At 39.4% G+C, this 21,009-nt stretch overlaps 1 protein-coding gene across 1 annotated transcript in view; it reads right to left on the reverse strand.

The window, feature by feature from the left end:
• Nucleotides 1-21,009, reverse strand: part of LOC306884166 (serologically defined colon cancer antigen 8 homolog) — a 46,431-nt gene that overhangs the window by 11,357 nt on the left and 14,065 nt on the right. The window contains exons 14-16 of the mRNA XM_079439879.1: nt 7,025-7,152; nt 5,574-5,682; nt 2,663-2,794 (exon numbers count right to left, since the gene is read on the reverse strand). Coding sequence (XP_079296005.1) covers nt 2,663-2,794; nt 5,574-5,682; nt 7,025-7,152 — 369 coding nt within the window. The remainder of the gene's footprint in view (nt 1-2,662; nt 2,795-5,573; nt 5,683-7,024; nt 7,153-21,009) is intronic.

The raw sequence follows: 21,009 nt of genomic DNA on the forward strand, positions 1-21,009 counted from the left end.
AATCTGGTTCAAATAGCTTATTGGGTGCATTCAATAAATTGAACTGAGTTATAAAGTAAAGTTTTAGGATAGAAGTATATTGAATATGTCTGGTGCTAATAGTACAAAAAATTCTATCCTCATTTCAATTAAAATGTAATTCATTTCTATATTAGAAATTACAAGGACAGCATTCCTACATTATTTACAAAATCTCGATTACGTGAATCATTAACACAATGTACATATTTTTGTTACTTGCCCTTAAAGAGAGTATTTGCCCTTTTAACTGTACATTAATGAGACAATATTAAACCAGTGAGGAATATAAAAAAAAAAAAGCAAACAAACAAAAAAACACTTACTACATCCCAAAGTGGCTTTTACCACGCTAATGTCAATCATCTTACACAGCAGTAAAACGATGCCCAGAATGCATTTACGAAATAAAAATAGGATTGATATGCATATGTATTATTGATGTTCTCTATAAAGCCGAGGCTATTACGCACAATCGTTGGCCAACACTCCGAGCCTTTCATATATCACTGACCCTAATCTCTAGGCAGAAAATATGCGAATACCACGTGGAAAATAAATAAATAACTTACAGGAGTGAAACATTGTGTGCCGAAAACCCCTGTGTTGCTTGGCGTTGGCTCGAATGGTAAAAATAAATCAAGCTGATTTTCCAAATGTTTCATGCGTGCCACGCTGTTGCAGCTCTTCGCAGCACAGATTGTGCGCCCGATCAAGAATATCTGAGGTGGGGCCTCGGCTATTTGCATGTACGCCGGAGACATTTGCACCAACTTATTAACACGTACACCTTAACCCACGGGCGGTGGGGTGAAGTGCCCTACAGAGCAAAGACACCCAGGGCACTGAAGACGCGGGAGGGACCAGACCTCTCAGTCTCTAACTCAGAGCCGAGGGCTGAAGTTTGGCTCCGGCACCTTCTGTCTTACATACTAACAGCAGGAGAAATGTGTGTGTCAGCGTCGCAATAAACAAAGCATGTAGACTGCGAGAGAGAGGAACGGTGCGATGCGGTAAACTCTCACAAATTGATTTTTCTCTATTTTGGCCAGCACACAAAATCATGCACATTCTAACTTTCGCTTTGTATTGAATCATTCTAAAAGATTAGCTAGAACATAGTAAATCCATTTTGAATAGTTCCTAAAAAGCACAACAAAAAAGATATTGCGAAAATCCTCTCTAGCATGTACATAATTTTAATAAAAATGTCTCTTTTATGGTAAACGAAACCATAAATATTTCACACGTATAGATTCTCTCTAATCGCTCCATCTCACCTCTGAGCTTGGTCTGTGAGCTCTTGTGAGAAATGTTGCGTAATTGCAAAGGTGACGAACCATTTTAACAGCTCCAGTTATGTGAGGAAAGCTCACTTACATGCCCACACTGCACAACTATCTAAAAACAACATCCTTTTCATTACGGGGCGGCAGTGGAAACGTAACTTTTCTTTGTATCTGCTTCTCTCTGGTTTGAGGAGGTGGATATTCGCTAATATGTAAAGTTGTGGAGGAAACAGAAGGATGTTGTGCTCCCAGCAGAAGCTCGGTTCAGGCTGGAGGTACTGTGGATACACCCACACTCACTCACTCGCCCACATGCTGGCTCGGGCGATGTGCCAGACGCCCCTCAACCCTACACTCAGTGGCCACATGTGCCCCTGCCTGAAACACACACGCACGCGGTCTGAAGTGGTACGAGCGCAATGCTCACATGTATCGGATATAAAAAACCCACTATCTGATTCCAAGTAATATTATAGACATATTGAGAGGTTACAAAGCTGCAGCCTGTAAATCTAATCAATGGCTTCTTGAATTCAGAAGCATTTTAGTCTGACAAAATGTATTTCCTGAAGAACAACAGACACTACTGTTCAAAAGTTTGAGGGCAGTAAGGTTTTTTTGGTTGAAAAAGTAATACTTTTATTCAAGGAGGATCATTGATCAAATGTGACAGTAAAAATATTTGAAATGTTACAAAATATCAAATGTTTATCAATCCTGAAAATAACTGATAATAAGAGCTGTTTCTTGAGCAGCAAATCAGAATATTAGAATGATTTCTGAAGGATCATGTGACTCTGAAGACTGGAGTAATGACTGCTGAAAATTCAGCTTTGCCATCACAGGAATAAATCACATTTTAAAATATATTCAAATAAACAAACAGTTATTTAAATTGTAAATTGTTAATGTATTTTTGATCAAATTAATGGAGCCTTTGTGGGCATAAGAGACTTTAAAAAAACATAAAAACAAATTACATATACAGTATTATATATAAACCATATATATATATATATATATATATATATATATATATATATATATATATATATATATATATATATCTTACAATTACAATTGTATCTTACAAACCCCAAACTTTTGAGTTGTTAATTATTTGTACACTTGTTCATTGACCTTGATCTAGTTTGACATTCTTTTTCATGACTGAATCTTTTCAAGATTCATTAAGCAAGCAAAAACCTGATATTTTTTCATGAAATCTCATATTTACAAACCAAAACCTTTAGTCTATCATTATGCAAATGCAGTGATGTCATGGTGTGATACAATAAACAAGCACCTATAGGGAGTGATGCAGGACTTGAGGTCAGTACTGCAGGTATGCGTACCTCTGCTTCATGCGCTGGTGCATCCTCCCGTGTTGCACACACTGCTCTTCCATCTCTTCACAGCGACCTCGCAGTTTCTCAGCGCTCTCTTGCAGGTGCTCTTTCTCCAGAGACAACTGCTCGATCTCCGCTCTACACAAACACACACACACTTAAGTTTTAATCCACCTTTCGATAGTGTTAAGACACTTTAACTATAATAATAACTCTAATAATGCTTGGTCTGATAATAAATCATTTAGACCTGCCAAAGCAGCCTACATAGCATAAACAAAACAGCATATTTTACTAAAACAGATTAATGTTAATACACAATATGCAAGTACTGGCAGTTGTGTGCTGATCTAATATTTTTTAATATGATAAATTATTTATTTCCTCACGTAGGTAAATGCAGCATGTGTGAAGGCCTATCAGGAAGCAGCAGAAATCATTTTTTTTTGTCTTTGTTTGTTTTTCTACTTTTGTTTTGCCTCTCAACAGAGAGTAGAGAGAACGAGGGTTGGGATCACTGGATGGGTCACAGCCGGATTTGAACTTGCATTAACCACTATGCCATGGTTCCAGCGACAGTTATTTAGGCAGAGTCGAATGTGTTGCTTTTTCAAGACTTCACTCTCATTGCACCAGAAACACCTGAGCACTCTGCCATCAGGTAAAGCCCTGCCAAGTCAACTCCATTAGCACTGTAAACACCCTGCTCTCCAAAAGTTAAAGAGCCTACACGGAAGACATCAGCTCCAAAAAAACGGATCTTTGATTTAATGTGTAAACTTGTTTAATGTGTTCATATAAGTCAACAGACATCGTAATAGGTTGTGTTTGATCAAACTGTTAAAGATACAAATAATTAATTCCACCACCACAACTTGCATGTATGTGCTGCATCAGACACGAGAGCAGCCTTCATCCTGAGTCTTATGCAGAATGAACCTTGTCGCCAGCGTGCTGCGTGCTCTTCTGCCTACAGGTTTAAAACACAACCCTGAACAGAAGGCCACACTGTCACCGGATATAAAACAACAGGACAGGGAGATCAGTAGAGGGAAATAAATCCTGTTCATGGATGTTTACAGGACTCGGTTTTAAATAGCTGTTAAAAATATCTGGTTTAAAACTTTCATTCGTTGAAAAAAAATCAATATTTCAAAAATAATTACAATTTAAAATGTAATAATGTAAAAATTGAAATTTAACAAAAAATACATTATCACATTAAAACTAACTAAAATAAATACAGCCCTAAAATTGTTTTATTAGAAATGGTTTATTAAAAAAAAGTTTGACTTTCACAAACCTGCCTGCATTAAAAATGTAAATGCTACTAGATAGCAATAACCCTATAATGTCAGAGTTAACAATTAACATGCACCTGAACTTATTTATTAATTATTTTTTAACATCAACATTTAAGGTAATATTTACTATAAATGTATATGGAAAAGTGCATATTTTTGGTCACCATTTATTTTTCTACATTTTAAAATCTCACTGTCTTTATAAATAATTAAGATAATAAAATACATTCACCTTGCATCAATATTTCATGCAAGATTATTTTGGCAAGTAGCCCTGTAATAAATGCAATAATGCATAGTTAAAAAAAAACATTAAATCGCAAAATAAACCATGACAGGAGGCAATGTGAACATTATACTTTATGACAACTACCATCATTGTTTATTTTGAGCTTTTATGTTTGCAGAAGTTATGCAAATACAGCTTTCTTCACCTTTTGTGTTTCGCTTAAATAGTACTGTGGCAAGACATTAATTTTTAAAGATGCAAATATTCCACCCCAGCCAATATAAGGTCATAAAAACTGCATACGTGATAGTTATAAAAGTAAGAGAAATTATAAAGTAAAGCATGCCGCAGTGAGAGACACTGCCTGGCACTGTCAAAGATCCATGTGCGTGATTTTATCTGTCGACAGCGATACTAAAAATGCAGTAAATACAGTACGGTCACTAATACGTGGAGATGATTCACCGCATCCATCTTCCTCAGAGGTCTTCTTGAGTTCAGCATGCGGGTGGAAGGGGGAGGGCGAGCAGCAGTGGCCTGTACCTTCCCAAGCTGGGCTGACTGACCATGGCAGATTGCAAGCTGCGATGTGAGTAATGCGCTTTACACTGTTTTAACAGCTGACTACCCCAGAGGCCTGAGGTGAGAGGCACATGTGATGGGCAGAGAGCAAAGCCTGCGCGGAGGACAGGCTGGCGTGTGCCAGGGTACAGTGACAGCTCCCTTACTGGGGCACAGACTAGAGCAGTATGGCACGGAAAGGATGCCACGCTCTGGATAACACACCGCGAGTGGCTCCGCGCTGAATGTCGGACTCCGCGAAGATACACAATTCACAAAGCATCAACAAGATCAAACAGTTGAGAAGACGATGTCAAGCAATCTGCATTTCAAACATGGAAACTCATTTTCACTGATCTCACTGCAAGGAATAACACAGTTACAGTGAGCACTATGTTTAGTTCAGCTGTAGATATGCTAGACGTCAGAGTCATGACCAAAGAAGCTCTGATATTTGAAACAGCACATACTGGTCTCAAGACAGCCAGGGTTCCCACGTCTTTTGACCAATGAATTTCCACTTATTTGTGCTGACTACTTCATTCGTTAGTGAACTTTTTCAGTCATGATTCACAAATAGCAATTTATAGTCGATTCAATATTTCACAGCTGAGCAAAACAAAAACAAGACTAACAAATTTAAACCTCTCAAATTTGCCATTTCCAGGTTTTCCATAGCCATAGAAACCTTGATCACAAGTGTAAATGTAGGTCTAGTACCTGGCATGAACTTGATTGGGTTCAGTTTTTTTTTTGGGGGGGTTTGAGTTTGTAATGAATGAAAAAATTAATAGGATACACATGATCTGAAAGTGCTTTGTACCTGCTGCTCTGGGCCAGTTCCTCCAGCTTTGCCCCGAGCGTCTGACACTCCTCCTTCAGTTTCCCGATCAGGTTGTTCTGAGCACTCAGAAGAGCATCTGTTTCTCTGACTGCGAACAGATAAAGCTTTGACTCATTAACACTGCAAACACACAGATGTGCTAAAATACAGAAGACAGGTAGAGCAACACAAAGCAATAAACAAACAAATAAATAAATAAATAAATAAATAAATAAATAATGTTCTTCCTGGGCCCAAAAGTTTAGGGTCATGAGTTAAAACTGAGATTTGAGATGATTCAAAGAGATTATCTTTGGAACATCTGACCATGTGTACAGAGTCATATGACCACTGTCACACATTTTCTTTTTTACTTAAAACATTATAGTGCAGAATCACACATATTTATTATTGATTTTACATCATAACCTTTCTTTGTCTGAAGTTGGTAAAAAACAAACAAAACAAAAAAACGTTTATTTCCAGATTTAAATGGGATTTTAAATTCTAGATTTTCAGGGATTTGGTCAGGGATCCCACTTTATATTTTGTGTATATAGGCTATACATTGAGCTATTCTCTAAAAAGAGCGAAGGAGAAGCAGACAGAATGCAGGAATGTAGTGCCAATGTGTAGTGTAGTATTAATTAAATTTAGTTTTCATTAAGTTCAAAAAGTTCAGAAGCTGTTGAAAAGTTCACTAAAAGAATCCTACTGCGTCGTTGCGCTTTGAAACTAGCTGGGCATGTGCAGGCCACAGAGAAAGCACCACACACAAACCAGGATAAAAGAGACAAACTGGATTGTAAACAAACGGGGGCAGAGTAAAAAAAAAAAAAAAAGTGGTATCATCTAGAGGCGATTCTGTCTTAACTACTAAAATCAATCCATTTAGAGTTAGAGAGACAGGAACGGGGGGAGCAGGACAAAAATAATTAGCTATCGAGAGTGGCCATTATATGCTTAGAAAGGGAAGTGGTCTGCGGTATTAAAGGACTAATTCCATAAGCCCAAAGAGCTTCCTGCTGAGCCTCTGATGCCATTTCTCTTTAGACAACATGTGTGCCGTGCAGCCGCGCCAGAAAGAAGCCCTTTGTTTTCTCTGCGCTTTGTTCTGGCAATCAGCATGCCTCAAGTTTCTGGAAACACAGGTAAATAAACTAAACTCGCCCATCCAGATGGTGCAACAGATGTGAGAGCAGCACTCTGAAATCAGCAGAGAGTGGGCAGCGCTGCCCGCCTCCCCCCCATTTTTAAACGCTAACTAATACGTAGCGCTGAAGCTCTGGAGCACCGAGCATCTGCTCCCTTCGGCCAGCCAAAGGTTACAGGTGTTCCTGATGCCGTCCCGCACAGTGTGGCTCACGCCCGGAGCTTGTGGGGGTGAGGCAGGCGGAAGGGCGGGTGAGGCGGTTGTTCTGGCAAGGGGCAGCGCACCGGCGAACACCCACCACTCCTCTCGTGCTGCGCCTCCATTTGCTGGAGTGTCTGTGTCAGCTCACGTTCGCGCCGCTGTGCCTGGAAGGTCAGAGCGGCCATGTCCTCTCCACAGCAGCGCTCTACCGCCTCCTTCTCCTGCCTGCAGAGTGAGAGAGAACAAAAAATGAGAGCGATACACATGTAGATCAGTGATATACATGAAGATCTGGCAAGATTCAACAGTAAAGCGTGCGATTTCTGTGCCACTAGCGTCACCGTTCGGAACTGCAAAATTAATGTTTTCAAACAGGTTTCCTGATCACTCCCTCTGTCATTGGTCAGACAATCAGACAACCCTGCCCCAAATTTACGGCACTGGTTGAGCCAGCGCTGCTGTGCCAGGCTGGACCAGGTTGATCATACAAACAGAACAATGCTTTGAATTTAAAGGGTAAATTCACCCAAAAATGAAAATTCTGACATTAATTACTCATTCTCATGGTGTTCCAAACCTGCAAATTAATACATTTTTGATGAAATCCGAGAGCTTTCTGACCCTCCCATAGACAGCAACGTTGTCTATTGAACCATAATTTTATGAAGCTATGAGAATACTTTTTGTGTGCAAAGAAAACAAAAATTATGACTTTATTCAACGATTCTGGAATAAAGTCTATATTTTTGTTTTCTTTGTGCAAAAAAAGTATTCTTGTAGCTTTGTAAAATTACGATTGAACTGGCACATGGACTATTTTAACCATATCCTTACTACATTTCTGGGTCTGGGAACATTTCTGTTCTGTTGCTGTCTATGCAGGGTCAGAAAGCTCTTGGATTAAATCAAAAATATCTTAATATGTGTTCCGAAGAGGACGAGTAATTACTGACAGAATTTTCATTTTTTAAGCTGCAGTAGGAGTACTGTAACATACACAAATCACATGTGAGCAATTTAAGGTACAAGAAGTTGTGCTATATAGAACAATGTGCAAAAACAGCACAATAAAAATGGTTACAACACAAACAAAATTTAACTAAACTAAGACAGTTCACCCAAAAATAAAAATTCTGTCATCAATTACTTACCTTCATGTTCTTTCAAACCTGTATGACTTTGTTTCTTCAGTGGAATATAAAAAGATATTTTGAAGAAAGTTTTCTCACCAACATTATTCATAGTATCTTATGTGTTCTGCAGAAGAATGAATGCATACAAGTTTGAAATTACATGAGATTGAGTAAATGATGACAGAATGTTTATTTTGGGATGAATTATCTAGTCGTGACGTATTGTCAAGTATGGTGACCCATACTCGAAATTGGTGCTCTGCGTTTAACCCATCCAAGTGCACACACACAGCAGTGAGTAGTGAACAAATGCACACGCACACGCACACACACACGCACACACACACACCGTGAACACACACCCGGAGCAGTGGGCAGCCATGCTGCAGCGCCCGGGGAGCAATTGGGGGCACCTCAGTCGTGGTATTGAGGGTGGAGAGAGCGCTGTACATTCACTCCCCCCACCTACAATCCCTGCCGGCCGGGGACTCGAACCCGCAACCTTTCGATTACGAGTCCGACTCTCTAACCATTAGGCCACGACTTCCCCAATTATGTCTTTTGTGTTATAGCTAAACTGACAAATAAAAAAAAACAGGACCAGAAGTAAATTACTAGGGTCCAAAATTAACACTCGCTGAGCACCAAATGAGAGTAAAAGTTGGCGAGGAAATAAAATGTTTGCCGACTGGCCATTTGGCTGGTGACTGTATTAGGAATTGCAACATAATGCATGGAAAGATAATCTGAGCCTCACTGGTATTTTATCCATCTAATAATGGAAAGTGTTTGTGCTAATATACAGAGTCTCTCTTCTCTGATCTTTCCAAATGTGGAGCTGCTGTATGCTAGTAATTAGGTAAGGCTGTTAAGTGGCATTCCCCAAAAAAATATTTTTTTCCTCCAGAACTCCATTTGGCAAAACATTTAAAGAATATTCCTCATTTTAAGCCATCAACATGTGTCTGAATGTTTTTATGAGAACTAGCAGTTTACAGAGTACAAGGCGAATATATCATGCTGCTAGTATCAAAATGAACTTCATTATTTGCCACAAATATGTAAGGGAACAAAAAGCTATTCCATTGCCATGGTAGCAAAAAATATTTTTTTAAATTAAAAATTATGCAAAGTACATTTGTACAGTCTGTAAGAAACATTTAAAGCTGATAAATTCCCTCAGTTCGCCCGGTATTGGCAGGTGTGACAACAAGGTTATTTTGAATCTAACGTATAGAATATACAATATACATCAACACATCTCATCACTCCAACATATTCACACCCCATGCATCACTTCATTTATGGCACCCTCCTTTATTTTACTGTTGACTTCACTCACCTGTGCTATGCAATTCCTGGAATGCTCTGGCAGTATTGTAAACCATTCTACAGATATGCAAATAAAGCAGATATGCAAATAAAGCTTTGTTGACTCCCAGACATTAAGAGAATGCGAAAGAGAAATGAGCAACATACTACACAATGATTTCTGAGATACAACATCGATCAGTAGATCTACGTTAAAGCACCTCAAAGGTGGAAACAAAGGCACACACTCTTTACTCAGCCGACAGGTTGAAGAGCATTACGTTAATGATCAGCACAAATAAAACTACAGTCTACACTACAAAAGAGCAGACATAATGCAGGCCAAAGAAAGTAAGACAAGAAGATGAAAAAAAAACACCCACAAAACTCAAGTCAAAGTGTGTTAATTAACAGTGAAGCCTGAAAACTTTTCTCGCACACTGGGTTTGGAATGTAGCTGGAGAAGTGACCGTCTCTGCAGGCCTGCTGTCGTCTGGAGTGTGAAGGCGCTCCGCCTGCGAGAGCTGTGTGAGAGAGAGCGAGCAGGGGGAGAGCGCTCGGCCCCCGCTGTGCTTGAACAGCGGCCTAAAACACCATCCACACCAGCGCTCAGCAGGGGCTCACAAAGGCCTCACAGCCAGCCATTTGTTACTGTGGCTTTCCAGGGGGCCCAGCCACTCACTGGGGTGCGGGGGTGTGGATGGAGTGGGGGCGGGGGGTCGGGTGTTTGTCGACCAATTAGCATGAGAGAGACCGCCAGAAAGTTACCGAGAGCACTTTAGGGAAAAAGTTGGCTAAGCAAGAGGCCTTCGAGCGAGATACTGTGGACACCAACAAATCAAAACTTTGTGTATCTAAAGGAAAATAATATTTAATGTAGTACAGCTAGCAGAAAAACAGAGGTGTTATCATGCATTGATTGCGAAGTATACAAATAATATAATTCGGCGTTTTCGTAGACTGATTCTTGTATACTCTGGTTATCAATTAAATTAATGCCCAATATGGAATATCAATAACATGGCATATGTACTGTAGATTTACTAGAAATCACGCATGTATCTAGCAAACTATCAAACAGTGCTATTGCTAAATGTATTCATTTAGGAGCCAGTGGCAGCGATGAAATTATACTTTACCAAAAGTTTGCTGACTGAATTTAATGTGATGAGACAAATATAACCACAACATAACAAACATTGTGAATAGTGCAGTAAAATTGACAAAACAATGACTCTTGTGAGCTGGTTTCTTCAATGAATCACTCAAGAAGACCCACGAGTCAAGAGTTTTCATTTTAAATCAGTTTGTTGAAATCTTCACCGAATCAGTCAAGCCTGGATCACTTAAGTGAACAAGTCATTACTGACAATCATGTATGACTCAAAATGAAGCAAGAACCGTTATGAGTACTTGAAGGGATATTTCAAAACAGAAAGAAAATCTTGTCATCATATAATCACTTTCATGTCACTCCAAACATGTATGAATTTTGTACCTCTCAAGATATTTGGAAGAATGTAGCAAGTTTTGGTTACCACTGAAAAAAACACAACAACAACACAGACATTTTTCAAAATATCTTCTTCTGTGTTCCAATGAAGAAAGAAAATCATACAGGCTTGGAAAGGGTTATTAAACTATGACAGAGTCATTTTTGGATGAATTATCCCTTTAAGGTTTGTGAAAATTACAAACTTTACTTAAAGAAAAATAGAGTCAGTAAGATTTCAACGTTGAAAAATCTGATTAATGTTTCGTTTTATGATTTTTTGATGTTTTTGAAAAAAGTCTCTTGTACTCACCAAGGTTACAATTATTTGATCAAAAATACAGTAACAACAGTAATATTGTGAAATATTATTACAATTTAAAATAAATTGTGTCTATTTTAAATATAGATATACTTAAAAAAAGTCATTTATTTCTGTGATGGAAAAGCTGAATTTTTAACCGCCAGTCTTCAGTGGCACATTATGAAATCATTTTAATATACCAATTTAAAGCATCTTTGTTAAATAAATTTAAAGTGTTATCTAAAAACATCACACAGACCCCAAACTTTTGATTAGTAGCGTACATGACATATTTTGAGTTTATGTATAAACAACACTTCTTGATGCATTTTGAACTCATTTAATTTGTGTTAATTAAAATCTGAAATGTCATGCGTTTTGAGCGTTTGCACTGGCATGAACGGTTGTGAAGCCAGGTCAGACAGCTCTGACTCACCTCTCACCCTCTCCAGCCACTACACAATGGCAGGTCAGTGTGTGTTTGCTCACTGCTGGTAATGATGTGAGTGAGGCCTAATGTCCTCCGGTCAAGAGTCATAGCCGGGTTGGTCGGTCTGCCTGGTAGGAAGCAGCGTTGAGCCGCAGAAAGCAGTTTCCATAGCTGGGTGCTGGTGAAGCGCGAGGGCCGAGGGCTGCCTAAGTGGGTACTATTCAAGCTGTTGCCCATTTGATTTGGACTACCACAGACCGCTCGAGCGCAGAGTTTGCAGCACCCTGTGGTGCTCCGTGATCCCACGCCAAAAATGACCAAATGCTACCTTCCTAAAATGTGCGCAAATTGGAGTCAGCCGTTTGGCTTCATGAGCACTCAACAGTACACAAGGACACTTGCCACCATTTGTATGTTAATATATGTGCGAGAGAAACTTTCAAAAGTTAAAAAAAGTACAGGTTGCTCTGCGGGGTAAGAAGGGAAATGGACAGAAGGCGCTAATCTGGCGTTCTAACATTCATCCCGGTTTTGTGATACAGTTTGACGGACTTTAGGAAGATATTCTCATCTTTCAAGCAGTAGAGAGAGCACAAATCCATTTACAAGCATGTGAAGTTATGCAAAAGCACCTAGATTATTTTGCTATCAAGATATTGAGGAAAAATTGGCTGGCATGCTTACACAGGAAGTACGGCAAAGTGTTCACACTCTCAAACATCAGATGTTTTATAGCATTTATTCAGCTGCACTCGGTCAGTGTCAATCATACTCCTATTTCCGGTCTCCCGATACGCTCGCCCCCCATCCCTTCAGGAGTGAATGAAACGGCCCGAATCTCATCTGCAAAACGTACACACCCTATATTTACTCGACATCCAAACCACATCTATTAGCGTGCACGTCAGCCTCTCTGCCGCTCACCCCCCCACCCCCCACCCTTCGTTTATACCGACCCCTCTTCGCTGCTCCCTCCCACCCTTTTTCCTTTAACTAAACTGGCTCTGGCTCCCTCCATCTGGTCCCCTTTCCTTCAGCAGCCCCGCACCTGTTCACACCTCCTCTCCTGTTGGACCGCATTGAACATTTCCTCGGATGCCAGGGCTATTCTGGCACTCGCAACCTCTCTGTCATTCAATCCATCTGTCAGAAGTGAACTTTGTTTACCGCCAGCTTCTGCTTTCTTCTTCAAGATGCGCAAAACCCCCTCAAGGTCAGAGGCAAAACGAATTGCAGATGCCACCAATTTACAAACAACCCCCTCCCTTTCTATAAGACACCCCTATCAACAAACCAACTAATCACGATAATCATTTTTTTCTTATGTATCTGTAGAGAATCTGTTGTGATTTGAAAACGCAGCCGAGATGTGTTCACATATGCCGAATAAATATCCACGTTTTCAGATTAGGTCAAGAAATTGCAGATTTTTGATTAGTGCTTATGATAAAGACCAGGATTTTCATTTCAACAGAAATAAAGAAAAAAATATTGGATTTTTAAAAAGCTTTTGTGAAAAAATATCTTTGACCAAACATATAGCTCATTCAAAAATAAAAAAAATATTGTCATCATAAATTCACCCTCATGTCATTCCAAACCTGTTTGACTTTCTCATCTAATTCTTTCTTACATGGAACTCAAAAAGAGAAGTTTAGCATAATGTCCAAGCTGCCCTTTTTCATACAATGAAAGTGAATGGTGACCAAAGCTACCAAGAAAGATTTTTAGTGAAAAACAATAACAACTGATGACACTGATGAGATGATGATGACAGACATTTTTTTTTCCATCCTAGTATGAACTAAACCTGTTTAAAAATATTTAAGAGGATTTTGTGATGTGCATTCTGGGACAAAATGCACAAACTGGACAGAAATGAAAGCGCAAAGATGAGGAGGAGGAAGACAGAGCGCTATTCCTGGGTGAAACAGCCTGTGACAGCGCTGTTAAGGCTCGCACTCTAAGCGCGTGACGCATTTCCACAGCTCGGGTTGACCTGGAGGGGCTTGTGCCAGACCCCCCACTCGTGTCACCTTACACAGGAGGCCCAACTAAACCGCGCTGCCTTCATCATCCCTCCATCACACACCAAACATGCTCTCCAAAAACCCAACGTGCCCATGCTTAGAAATCAAACCCGCCACAAAAAGCGCATGGCCGGCGCGGAGCATAACAAACAGCACTTTTAACCCAACAGGGTGTCAGGCTGCCGGGTCTTAGGGTTGTGCCCATCTCTTCCGCTTCTTTTTCATGGCAGGTTTTTGTGGGAGGATGCCCACTTTGTGATGGACTCCTTATGCCATCTGGATAGTGGAGTAGATGGGGAGAGTGAAAAGAGGGGAGACGTATATAGAAAGCCGCGATATTAAAACTGTATGTTTTAATATAAATTTACTGATAATGCTTTTTTTTTGGACCTAAGAAATGGACTACGCAAAAACAACTAATGCATTCTGGCTAAACAGAGCAAAGACACTTGATTAAACCTACTTCAAAACTGAGAAGAAATTCATATACAGCTGAGCCAGCAAGCAAAGCACACTAAAATACACCTCCAGAAACATGTGGGCACCATTAATCAGAAATCAGCACTCTGGCCCCAGCTACTGCTAATATGGAACCTATTGGAATAATAATAGATGGAAGTCTATTATTGAAATTGCACTTGTGGTGACCAAGAAAAAAAAGTGTCATGGAGACTTCGAAAAAGAGGAGGAGAAGGAGAACAACCCAGCTTCCAGAAACAGTAAGTAGGGCACTTTCTCTGGGCAGAGTTGGCCCATGTGAGAACAGTTGCACCCGACAGATTTGCTCCCACTTTGCCTGGGGACTGGCAACATTCTGTCCTGTACCATCATGACACAGAGCTGGGCCACTGGAGCAGTTCTCAAGACACACAGACATATAGTTTTAGTAGGACTGGAAGTTTAAAGTTGAACAATGAAATCTTATCTTGAGATCTTGAACATGATGAAGGGTTGAAACTGAAGCTTCACTGGTATAAATATTTGCTCTGATAACAGTTTGATTTGCAAATGATAATTCTTCACTGAAAGACAAGATGAAGAATGCCTCACATACACTACCATTTAAATGTCTGTGGTCTGTAAGATTTTTTTTATGTTTTTGAAAGAAGTCTCATATTATATAACTCTTAATATAGTTAATTTGAATATATTTTAAAATGTGATTTATTCCTGTGATGGCAAAGCTGAATGTTCAGCAGAAATTACTCCAGTCTTCAGTGTCACATGATCCTTCAGAAATCATTCTAGTATGCTGATTTAGTGCTCTTCTTATTATTAATGGTGAAAATAGCGGAGTTGCTTAATAATTTTATTGGAATGGTGTAATGTCTTTTTTTTCCAGGATTCATAAATAGAAAGTAATGACAGCAATGACCTGCTGAAAAAAAGAGTTACATAAAAATAAATAAATAAAAATTGCTGACCCCTAACTTTTCAACACTGGAGTATATAAATTGAATCACTTAAATCAGAAAAATATAAATGATTCATGGCACACAATTCATATTCATATTAACTGGACGGTTATGATAAAATTTTTTCTTGAGTTATACATTCATTTCTTTATATTATGTATTATTATAGTAACTGATACTTATATTCTGGAATCATATTGAAATTTCATCACAGGAATTATTACACATCAAGTAGCGACATGCCATAGCTGCCTAACATTTCCATAAAATATGAAGATTTCATTAATTTAGCAATGTCAGTTTTACAGTCATTTTAACCGTCAATGCTCATCATTAAAAGGAAAGTATGTGCCATGTTTGGAGATATTTTCCCCTTATGTTTCAAACATATGCATTCTGCTGGCAAACGTTACTTGCTGTAGCGGCAATATTCAGAATGAGAGTGTGTGTTCTCTTGTGTACACTACATTGTCCTCTTAGGGGCCTGTAAATAAATGACACATATGTAATTGCCTTGAACTTGGTTACACTGTTAAATAATGGAGCAAACTGCTGGCAGTGAGTTGAGGGCTTGCTTGGTTGAGGGGCATAGCCTCTGGCATTGCATCTGGTCTTATAGGCCAGTGGAGAAACATAATGCATGGACAAGAAGAAATGGGGGGGGGTCACTACTGATCGATGTAAACATTACACAAACACGGAGTTTGACAATCACTGAGAGTTTAATTAATGTTTATAAAATAATAATGTTTAGAAAACTGGAAAGTAATTTGTTTTCCCATTGCAAAGAAAATGAGGATTTGAGAACACATGTAGAACTACAATAACCAGATTTCAACTTGGTATCACCTGATATCTAATGGACCAACTTCTTCTGGACCAGTTAAGCTTGTTACATCACTATAGCGCATGACCCGGGTTCACAAAGTCTGCAATGTCGTCTCGAAGACGTTGAGGATAACATAAAACAAAAGCGCTCTTCTTGCCCTCTGCCGTGTGAAGTGGAGGAGGAGTCGGAGGCCAGCAGTCCTGCCGGCAAGGCGTGAAGACGTGGCAAGGTCTCATCCCAGGCCAACGGGCACACCACTGTCAACATCATGACACTCACTGGGCGGCTCGCCGACACTCTCCCGCCTGGCCGGCAGCGGTCCCAGCTGCCCCATCCGTTACTGTCTGATTAGTTCTGCTAAGCAGCCCCTCCCCTCCATGCCCCATCACCATCTGCTCCCCCAACAAGATGGCTGCCGCCCAGCACCACGCACACCGCCCCGCTACCTGCCAGTGCCCGCGCCCGCATTCACCCCAAAGCGCTAACACGGCTTCTCGTGGATGTCGGCGGCCACCATTTTGTTCGCTACTACTTCTGACAAGGGGCGGCGGCCTTGCTCTTTTATTTGCTGTCGGATGGTACATGTGCTTCCCGCCGACTTGGTTTGCAGCAGTTTGGTGGCACGGCAGACTTTGCTCACCGCGGCAGCCTCCCTCTGGCGTGGGGCTGCATCTGCTCGCTCTTTTATTCATTTTCCGATTCTCCACCTTTCAGGGGATTGCCATCCTCCACGCATTCACGCGCGGCCGAAGGAAAGCAGAGAAGCGTGCAAAGTTTAATGGAATTCTGGGGTGGGAAGAACAACTTTTTAATGCCAGTTGGTCTCACAGTTCTTGTCGGCCAGTCACAAGAACTTACGAGAACTTAGCGAGAGGACGAATCAATGACACACCCCGACAACCAGACAAGTTGTGTTGAATACTTGGGTCAATGACATACAAAATTACCCAAGGTTCAGAAAATGTAGTTTAAATCATATGTTCCAAGTTCTTAATGATGTTCTCATTGTATTCATGTTGGTTGGATATGGTTTAAAAAAAAAACAAAAGAAAAGGTTTTTTTTTTTTATAAATATCATAAATTATTATTACATCATATGATAAATTATATTTACATCATGAACTAAACTTGAAATTATCATATTTTAAGACACTTTTAGGGCCAGGATTTTTTTTTTTTTTTTTTTTATGAGGCTTTTTTCCTCGTTATGATATCACGACAATTTTATCACCTTCACATTTTTAACAAAATTAACTTTAAATACATTAAAATATACTTATGATAGGATAAATATATTCAAGCCTTATCAATACAATATTCATCAAAAACAATATTCATTTGTATTTTATGAAAAGCATTTTAAAGTTTTTGAATGAATTAATAGAAAAAAAGCATCACCCACTTACAAAATGCTATAAGGTCAAACTATAGAAAGGTACTCGGGCATAAAAAAAAAAAAGTCCAGTCTTCATCTACACTAACATGTTTAACATGTTCAGCAATAGCACAGATGTCAATTTAAGCCAGATTCTCTCACAGCTCACAACGAAGCCTTACTTATGTGGACAATCGAGCACCATCAAGCCTCTCGTGAATGAGATACTTTTTCTACAATAATTCCAATTCACATACAAAAATAAGCCAAAGTGAGACAAGGCTGATCATTTCATATCCCCAAAAACTTCTAGCAGGCTTTTTTCTTGTAATTCTCCATCCCCCACAACAGCACGATTAACCAATCGGAAGCCAATATGGTGGATGAAGCATAGAGTATGAGGGTTTACTGTGCTCAGAGGGCCAGGTTCTCCGCTAAGCTCTCGACAGAGAAGTTGTGAATATTTCCTACTTTCAGATCCATACTTATGCCTGAAGGTTCTCCTTTACAAACCGCAACATGCTTCTTGTTGGATCAAAACTTCAAGCCCCGCTGCCAGCGTCAACGCTTGCTTGCAAAATTTCATGTTGCTGAAGAAGAGAGGGAATTTGGAACAAAGCGAGCCCCTGTGTCCCGTTCCAAACCACAGTGAACTCCAGCAAACACAGAAAGGCAAAGGGGAAAATCTGTTGCGGCTGGTAAAGCGGCACAGCAAAACAACGCAACTTGTTTTGTTTTTTTTATATCGTCACACATTTTTCTCTCTTTATTTTCACACCCTATGGGGTCTGCCGAATGTTGGGAGAGGTGGGAGGGTGGGTGCAAGTGAAGGAAGGAGTGGGGGAGGGATGACAAAAAGGCACGAGCGCACAAAAGCAAACAAACAAACCGAATAAAGCCTGGGCTCAAAGCCGTCAGAAGGCAGAGAACAGAGCGGCAGGATTATGATAGATCCTCTGCTGCCCAGCGCACAGCTGGCTGATGATCCAATACTGGAGCCGCCGGCCCTCCCCAGCATGTGCAAGGGGGGCCTGGGGGCCAGAGCGAGAGAAAAAAAAAAAACTGAAAAAAGCAAAAGACAACTGCTTTGCCCATCCGTTTGGTGGGAGCTGTGATCATCCAAGCTGAGACGAGAACGGAAAGAGTCAAAGTCTGGCTTCAGAGGGCCCGATTGAATGAGCACCCAGCAAAGGGGACGTGACACAGAGAGGGTCCCTACATGACCATCCCCTGAGCCGCTCAGTCACAGGGGCCCCCGCAGGTTGGTACGCATGCATTTATGAACGTGTAAGGAAAGACAACAGAGAGATGGGAAGGATTAGCCTCAAGGAAGAGAGAAAGAATGCACAGATGTCTGCTGCATCTGTGCACTACGGCTGGCCCAAAGAACCTGCCCTGGCAGCCCACGCCCACACCATGCATACAGTGGCTAAAAGACTCTGCTGCCAAAAGCAGGGCCTGTCAGCAGCTTAAACACTCTGATCTTCAGCAGGCCATTTTGTTGCCTCCTCTAGAAGAAGCAGAGAGCATTTAAAGGCCAGCATCCTGCCCGAGCTTTTTAATGCTAATTCAACCTCATTTAATCACTGCAAAATCTCTTACGTTTCAATAATGCCCTGATCAAAAAATTTAATTACTGCTTGAAAGTGAACTGCTGTAATATACTCACACAGAATTTTCTTCAATAATTTAACAGCAAAAAGTTGGCAAAAGATAATTAAACTTCTGATCACACCAGAAATAAAATGTATAAATAGATACATCACATGGCCATTACAAGAAAATGGAAACACATCTGCTCATCCCTGACAGCCTCCAGAATACAGTCAATAAGTTCAAAATGAAAAAAAAAGCACTTAGAAATGTGTTTCATATTTTCATATATTAAAGCTGTATACACATTTAAGATAAACCTTAAATAAGTTAAAATGTATTTATACATATTGCATGTTTTCTTGAAATGTATCAAAGTTTTCTTGAGACAATGTCATAAAAATGTCATGTGTGATATTGGGTCTACAGAAGTTACACACAATGAGGTCTATTTAAGGTTACACTACTACACTGACTGACTTAGTGAACAAAATTTGGTGAAAGCTTTTCTAAACACTGCAATAATATGGCAAAATAATGCAATTAATTCAATACTTATATTAAATATAAATACATTAAGTTAATGTTATTGATTTAATATTTATAAATAAATGCAAACCGCAACTACTTTATTCTTTAACATATTTATATTTAATATATTGTAAATATATAATCTAAAAGCTTTAGTGTTAGTAGAGGTGTATTTAAGCTATTGTCTGGATGAACTGCTTATTTTCTGTTCTGTTTTTCTCTTTTCTGAATAAATTAATAGATCCAGATATACACATAAAAACTGAATCACATCGGTAACTCAAATAGAGGTGTAGACCAAACTAATGCAAAGTCTACAGGACAGTAAATGTACATTAAAAAAGCAGGTGTACTAAACTAACAATGCAGGACTACATTCTTCAGCTATGCAATAACATCAAATACAAGAGTTTGTCTATACCTGCTGTTGCAAACAATCTATACTCCACAAAAACCATCTGGATCATTTTCATGCACAGTGGTACTTTTCCAAATGTAAACAAATGACTCAAATTATTCACTAATATTTCTGCAACAGCATGCATCTTTATGGTAATTTATAAACAATACATGACCGAGTCTTAATACTTAAGTACTGAATTCCCTTGCGAACAGATGCTGTCCCTCCTCTGCAGCTGTGCAGCGCTGTGGCAGATGCTGTAAAATCTCCACTTCCTCCAGAGAAATGGAGACCTCAGTGCCATTCAAACCCACTGAGGCTTCAGCACTGCCTACGCTTACCGCTGGGGTAGGACACATCCACGGAGACATGGAAATGGATGGCTTCATTGTGGGCAATCATTCAATGGGCACAGAAATGCCATAAAGCCCAAACAGGAAATCTAGAGCAGTGATTCCTATAACCAGGAGTGTGTATACACCACATTCCAGAGGTTATATAAGCAAGATTTAAAAAAATATGTATTTTTACCGTATTCATGTCTATAAACCCATAAATAAAACTATTGTGCATGTGGCAGCATTGTCAGTTTAAGTGGATGAAAATATACACTACAGTTCAAAAGTTGGGGGTTGCTAAGAATAAAAGAAGTCTTGCATTCATTTGATCAAAATGACAGTAAAACAGTTTTATTTATAGTATAGTAATATTTTGAAATACTACATTACTAAGATGTCATTTATTCCTGTGATAGCAAAGCAGTCATTACTTCAATCTTCAGTGTCACATGATCCTTTAGAAATGATTCCTCATTTTATTTCATAAACTGCTTGTGCTTAATATTTTTGTGGAAACTGAGGTGCATTTTTTTCAGGATTCTTTGATGAATAGAAAGTTCAAATGAACAGCATTTATTTTAAACAGAAATCCTTTGTAACAATATATCTTTAGTGTCCCTTTTGATTAATTTAATGCATATTTGTTGAACAAAATAATTAATTTCTTTCAAAACAAACAAACAAACCAATTACTACCATCAAACTTTTAGTAATGTATATATCAGTATTAGAATTATTTTGTTATTTCAAACTAAATGGCATTTAGAGAGCACAAACACGTTTTAAGCAAAACACTGAGTTTTTTTTTAGATATACTGTTCAAAATGAAAACAGAAAAATACACTTGTATCCTCTGAAGCGATCAAATGGTCATGATTCATAGTTAATGTGATTAACTACA

Source organism: Barbus barbus, assembly GCF_936440315.1.
Source record: "Barbus barbus genome assembly, chromosome: 18".
NCBI lineage: Eukaryota > Metazoa > Chordata > Actinopteri > Cypriniformes > Cyprinidae > Barbus > Barbus barbus.